General features: G+C 46.8%; 1 protein-coding gene across 1 annotated transcript in view; it reads right to left on the bottom strand.

Moving 5' to 3' along the window:
• Window positions 1–4,373, bottom strand: part of T265_04246 (hypothetical protein) — a gene marked incomplete at both ends in the record, with an annotated part of 11,608 nt that extends 7,235 nt beyond the window's left edge. Inside the window, 5 exons of the mRNA XM_009168939.1 lie at window positions 3,012–3,135; window positions 3,840–3,977; window positions 4,017–4,115; window positions 4,162–4,229; window positions 4,271–4,373. Of these exons, the coding sequence (XP_009167203.1) occupies window positions 3,012–3,135; window positions 3,840–3,977; window positions 4,017–4,115; window positions 4,162–4,229; window positions 4,271–4,373 (532 nt within the window). The remainder of the gene's footprint in view (window positions 1–3,011; window positions 3,136–3,839; window positions 3,978–4,016; window positions 4,116–4,161; window positions 4,230–4,270) is intronic.
• Window positions 4,374–6,813: the final 2,440 nt, after the last annotated feature.

Here is a 6,813-nt window from a genome sequence, read left to right as displayed (position 1 = left end):
CAGGAGAAAGCGTTCATCAATGGGAGGGAAAGATAAGAGGGGGAAGCCGTTATGGGAAAGCAGTATGCAAGAAGTGGTTGTTTAGTATGCTTACTGAGCGTAAGACTTCTCCACCTGACCCAAAAATTCGCATATATATATATATATATATATATGTATATGGGAGGAACAACCTTCACTTCACCGCAGCGAAGGGAAGGATGGTCACTGAAATAGAGGTGGACCAACAGTATTCAGAAACAGTTTCATTGGTTGAGGTAGAGTTCATCAGTCTTCCAATTCGGAATTTCGTTAGTGAATGATGAATGGTGCTACGTCTTGTCGTAGTGAGAGCTAATCACACTGCTGATCAGCTACTATTGACTGAACACTTGAGCGTTCAACCACTAGCTAGACGGTTGCGGGTTCGAAACTCTGAGTTTTGTGAGACGTGCAGTGCTGATGATTCCAAACGAGGATGAAAAGGCTGCAGTGTTTCTTGGTTTTTCAGCATTATTGTAAGCTCAAATTAAATCAGAAAACACGTAGGTACTGCGCACACGCGGCCAAACAGGTCCACCTTGTAACGGCTAAGCAAACAACTGAGTTACATGTCCAGCTATCCCACAAACAGTTCTCTGATGTATTGAAGGATAGACATACAGGCGTGGAAATCGCTTGGACACGCACCTCATCAGCCACTAAAGCCACACGCCAGATCGGTGGTGAACGGACAAACGGACAAGCATACGTGCAACCTCTCTGACACAACGAAGCGGCTACTACAAGCATGGACCGGCTTCACCAACAGGATGAAAACTTCACTGAATATGACCATAAGCTTACATCTGCTTTTCAGTTGAGCAAGAGAAAACAGCAGATTTCCTGACAAAATACGGATAATATTATATCTAGCATTCGACCTAATTTGTGGCTACCCATTTGGTCAGTCAAGTAAAATGGACTTCCCATTTGTCTGAGTCACGTTCTACGAATACTTTTTCGTCTGGTGTGCCGTTAATTAGACCCACATAAGTTTCCTGTGTACGTCAAAAGTACGTTATTCGAAACACAGTACTCATTCAGTCTGAAAGCCCTGTGAACCAGCTACCACTTAATTACGACCGTACGATTGTACACGTCAACAACAATGCCTGTTTATACGTCCGAAATACAGCCGAATTCCTGGGACGAAGTGTATATTTTTCGAATACGTAACAGTAACGGAGTACTGTACCGGGATCATCACAGATTCTACAGTCTGAAACAAGGGAAGAGCTGACTTAGGTTCCGGGACAAATTTAGGTGTAGAATGAGAAAAAGCGAGAAATCGGTGTAAGATGTACTACTCACACAATCATAGAGAATAATCTTTTAACCGAACTTATGGAGTGCAGAAGCCAACAACGTATCCGGTGCTATTTCACCATCAGACTATCAAAAGTGAGCATACAGCCTCCAAGATATATTCAGTGACCGACAACAGCTCAACGCTACGGTTCGCAAAATGGATACGGGAAGAAACAAATGTACTTCAGACACCCACTGATAGTTAAGAGATGGCTTTGAGATCCACACAATAGTGGTCTGTTCTCGAGTCGATGTAGAAAGATCGGTTTAGAGGAAGAATACTTTCACACCAGCGAAACTTTCATCTGAGAAGTCACCGCTTAAGGAACCAGTCAATACATGGCTACATGATGTGGACCCTTTGATTAAAGGATAGGTGGTGCTATATCCCATCTGTGTGAGAGCGAATCTCATTGCTGTTCAGCCATTCGCGGCAGGGTTCAACCACTGGCCAGAAGGTCACGGGTTCGAAACCCTGAGCTTTGTGAGGTGCATACTGCCAATGATTCCCAATAAGGATGAAACAGCAGCACAGCGCCTTTCGGTTCATAGCTGCTTGTAACAACAGACAACACACTGAAGCGGAAGCGTGGAAAAAGCCATCGACATACGTCATTGTGAAGTTTTGAGGCACTCCAATTTCTACGCCATATGCTCTTCCTGTCCTAACTAGAAAGATACAGGGTGTCATTTGGAAATAGACCTACTCCAGTCGTAATGCCGCCCAGAGCCCAAAATACTACACACAGCATACTTTCAGCCGACAAAAACAGTGATAGTTGGCCGATGCTGAGGACGAAGGCCGTAGTACGAGGAAACGGAAAACTTGAAGAAAAAAGAAGCAAAACGCAGAACGAGTATAAAACGGCGAAAACAGAGAGGGAGAACGCGGAAGAGGCAATTAGATTCCGGTTCGAGGTGACCAATATTTTCCAACTACTGTTCGCGGAAGAAGTGTTCCTTCAGCTTGTAAGCAGAAACAGTGATCTCCACGACGTAGTGAACATTTTCACTAACTAATGGTCTCAACAACAGGACTGCTTAACAGTAGAAAAGATGACGGATCTGATATCCACATCATTGAGAAGCCTTCTCCTCATGCCCTAATTCCTGAAGACAGACAAAATATACGGGCTGCGAGACACCAATATTCGGGACGAATTTCATCGGTTGCGGATGTAGGGCATTGTGTAGACGTAGCGCACTACTCATAACGTTGCTGAAAACTCTTTGACAGCCCACGGTCGGTATGCAGATGAGTGCACCAGTCAAATTTAGAACATTAATCACTTGCACATTTAAGTCACGTCATTCGGCACTGAGTTCCGCTGTAAGACACTCATGAGAGTAAATGCGAATCAGAATGGTCCTCCAGCGACTAAGCATAGTTGAGGCGAAGAGCACGCACATTCAGAAACTCGGTTAAGGAGCAGTATTTCAAGCCCAGATATCTTCCTACCCAGGCTACGTGTGAATAGACCCGACATTTCAAGAGCTATCAAATCCCCCTACTTTCCAACAGTTCACATTAATTTGACCGATGTAAGGCGTTGGGTGTAGAGGAGAGTTAAAAGCTTCAACACTCAACCCAACGTATCACAAAAACAAGGCAGCATAGAGCAAATGACCACATAGAGGACGCAATTCAAGAAATGGGGATGTTAAGTGGAATAGACACTCACTCGAATCTACACCGAAACTGGTCTGGATCGTGTCGGACAACAATTTGTTGAAAGACGCCAAGTGCTTCTCTATACATTTGAGTTCGGCCGATTTTTGGTCCAAAAGGGTGCTACAGGCGTTAAGCTAGAGAATGTGGTAAAGGAAGACAAAATATCATGATCAAGTTCACCGAACTTCAACGAAGTAGCAGAGGAGAAGACCTGCTGTGAAGTACAGTAATCGACGTTCAATGGAAGACCTTCTGTTCGGAAATTCACCACGCAAGGAGAAAGTGAGGCAGACTATTCAGAAAGATAGGCGATTAACAGGAGGTTCCGAGAGGCCGCTGATCCTATAAAAGTGGTTGTAGCCTCATTTTCATCATATATATGACGGGTTGCGTACCTCCATAATTCATCGAGCTAAGCTGGAAAACGCTCGCGTGATAGCCCCAATCCACGTTTGAAATAAAAATAACGTGGACACAACCACCAAGTACACCTTCAAGACTAGATCATTCAATCGCTTGACTCACTCAATACATGCATCAACGATTATTCTAATTACACCGCGGGGGTGATCGTGCGGATTATGGTGCCGGATGAAGAGCATCCACAACACCACTGACCACAGTTTACACACAAGCATGCTTCAATTAACTTCTGTAAAACGGATAGAATATGGCTAGGGACTAGTACTAGGTTGCTTTCTAAGACAACCTTTCCTCCATTGAAGCGTCTGTTACATGGGACACTTACTGATTACGGTAACACTTAATGGCCAGACAGTTTTCATTAGCTGTCTCTCGTCAACACAACATACGTTATAAAGTCAGCAATCAGACTTACTGTTACCAGGCGTTTTGTATAGGTATCTATACGAGCTTCAACCAAATGTGCTTTCTTTTCGGAATACGTCAACTGACACCGGTCCTCCTCGAGGACAACATTCGGATCAACAGATAGTAAGTCACCGACGAGGTATTTCTAAAAGCGGAACGAATCGTAAAACTAATCAAATCTTACATCAAACTCGTCGAACAGATAATCTTGTTGGAGTTGCAGCTTGTACTTGCACACATTCAACAACTTTTCCACACGGGACGGATCCAGTTTGGTTTGGTACTGGGTGAAGTCGACAGTTAGAACGGAGAGAGCCGGAGAAACCTACCCGCTCCAGTAGTTTCTCTCCAAAGTCATCAATCATTCGACCCAGATTATCATTGACAACATTGTAGACTTAATGGGAAACAATGTTATGAGCATGAATAAAAACATACTATCATCGGATAGCTGTAGTGGCGCGAAACCAAGAATCCTAGTCGCTGGTTCCTGGGCAACTTCGATGGAGATCGTGTTAGAATCTTCTTCCTTGTCCGTCATAAAGCGTTTCGCTGTGGATTGTAGAAACAAAAAAATCAGAGGGAGAATTCCTCGTCTAGAACTACGGCACAACTGATTCGGTCTACATTATCTTCATCACCACCAATGGTATCGAAGACCAGGTGAACTGTTCTTGGAAGTGCTCATCCCACCTCTCAAGACGGTATCTGAAGGAGTGAATTGCTGTTTCTCGGCATATTGTCTTACTAACATCTGCCCTATTTTGACCGGTTGATAGAATCACTTGAAAAGGTGGGAGGGAAGCCTTGTCTCAAAACACTCCCGACCTAAAGCTGCCACCTTGACGTGGTGGTCCGGCAATGATCCTGCGGGCTAAACTGGTTGGAAAGTCGTTCCACAAGGTGCAACCATGCAAGGAAGGCCAAAGGGGAGCAGCCAGACCCCGTACTACGAGTAGTCGTGCTACGAGGCGGTCTGGGGGTAAAGTCGTACTGTCCTCTGTGGTGGTGTTCAGCTGTAGCACCCTGCCTAGCTGCAATGCCACCTGAAGGAAGCACGAGGGCTGGGATACTGCCAGGTTGCCTAAGCCTAGATAGGGGAAGTCGAGAGGCGGAGGTCGAATTCGAACCATGGACCTTTCGGTCAGTAAATTCGCGCTCTAACCACTTGTGCCATCTCGCCCCCACTGTCCTCTGTGACAGGAGTGTGAAGGCAGTAAGGTGTTCCCACAGGTGACCAGCATGTCCATATTTATGGAAGCACCGGTGCTGCCTTTCCCCGAGGAAGGACGGGTCAGAAAAGGTCGGCCCAAAAAATCGCACATTCCGATCGCCCAGCGATTGATCGTGACAGCCAGCGCATTATCCAGTACGGTCGGAACACTTTTAATACAAAGTGCCCGGTGTTGCTTAGAAGGCATCTGCTGTACCCAGCCGCATCAGAAATGAGACAGTAATGCCTTATTCCCTGCGCCCTCGGGTTAGGCCAACCCCCTGCAGCCGAGCAGGTCAGACCGTTGAGTCAACTGCTCCGGGAAGAGTCCCCGAAGAAAACCCTTCTGTCCGCTGCCTCGTGGGTCAGACTTTTGAGTCAGAGGCAGAGTCCCCGAACAAAACCCTACGTCCTCCCACTGCCTTGTGGGTCCGACTTTTGAGTTAAAAGCTCAAGGTGGGGTACCTCAATCAAACCCCCTTCCTCGGCCTGGGCAACCGGGAAGCATCATTTGCCAGTGCAGTTCGGTGTCCACCTATGTCCCTCCCCAACACCTTCCCACCACACAAACAAACGTCACTGGGCCATTTGACTGACCGAAGGGCTTTATGCTCCTCGCTGCTTACTAACAACAAACAAAATAACACCCTTCTAAATCCACGAGATCCTTTCCATATAGGGGCTCTCAACGTCCGTAATCTATGTCAACTTGACAAACAAGCAATACTTGCAGAGACCTTATACTCCCCTAAAATTGATGTATGCTGTGTCTCCGAAACACGCATAGAAGATCCGACCGTGGTTATGCATCTCGGAACGCCAAGAATGAAGTCAGCTCTTTCACATTTCTCCCTCCGTGTGTCCGGTGACCCAGAAGCGATGACTCGTGGAATATATGGCGTGGAAGTTGCACTCAGTCCCAGAGCTGAACGCGCTTCGCTGGGTTGGATCCCAGTGAACAGTCGTCTTTGCGCCGTCCAGCTATCTAGATAACTGGACGGTGCTATGCCTCTCGGCATAAAAAGCGATGCCTGTTTGTAGTGTCGGCTTATGCCCCAACGGGCTGCAGTTCTGAGGCGGAGAAGGATACTTTTTATCGAGAGCTATCCGGGCTCATTGGCCATGCAAAATGCGCTGACATTGTGATCCTTACAGGCGATCTGGATGCTCAAGTAGGTCCACTGAGCTCCTTCGAATCACATCTAGGTAGTCGATTCGGAGTCGATTCTCACCGCGCAGACAACGGAGATAGACTCATCCAATTGTGTGCTGATCATGAACTGTTTCTAGCAAGTACGAACTTTCCACATTAACGTTCGCACCGCGTAACCTGGCGGCCACAAACAGCAAATCAACCATGGACCCAGTTATACCATGTGGCCACTAGCCACCATTGCAGAACCATAATTCAAGATTGCCGTTCCTTCTGGGGCACACCACTTGATTCTGACCACGTCATGGTGCGTTCACGCTTGACAGTTCGTTTTCCTTCAGGCCCTCGCAAGTCAGCATGCCAACCCACTGTCTTCGAAGAACTACCATGGCTCAACAGTATCGATTCGAGCTAGCCCAACGACTCTCCACAGTATACAAATATTATGGTGACATTGAGCATGTGGATGAAGCGTGGCAAAATGTGAAAGGAGCTACGTTAGCGGCGTTCAGTGCTGCCTGCCCGACTTCTCCGATTCGAACACAAGACCACTGGAGGTCGTCGAGGTCGCTATCCATGATTGCTGCCAGGAAAGCCATACCAGAAGGCAACGTG

The sequence above is a fragment of the Opisthorchis viverrini genome (genome assembly GCF_000715545.1).
Source record: "Opisthorchis viverrini unplaced genomic scaffold opera_v5_68, whole genome shotgun sequence".
NCBI classification, from domain to species: domain Eukaryota; kingdom Metazoa; phylum Platyhelminthes; class Trematoda; order Opisthorchiida; family Opisthorchiidae; genus Opisthorchis; species Opisthorchis viverrini.
Note: the sequence above shows the minus strand (reverse complement) of the source record. Positions and strands in the feature narration are given on the sequence as shown.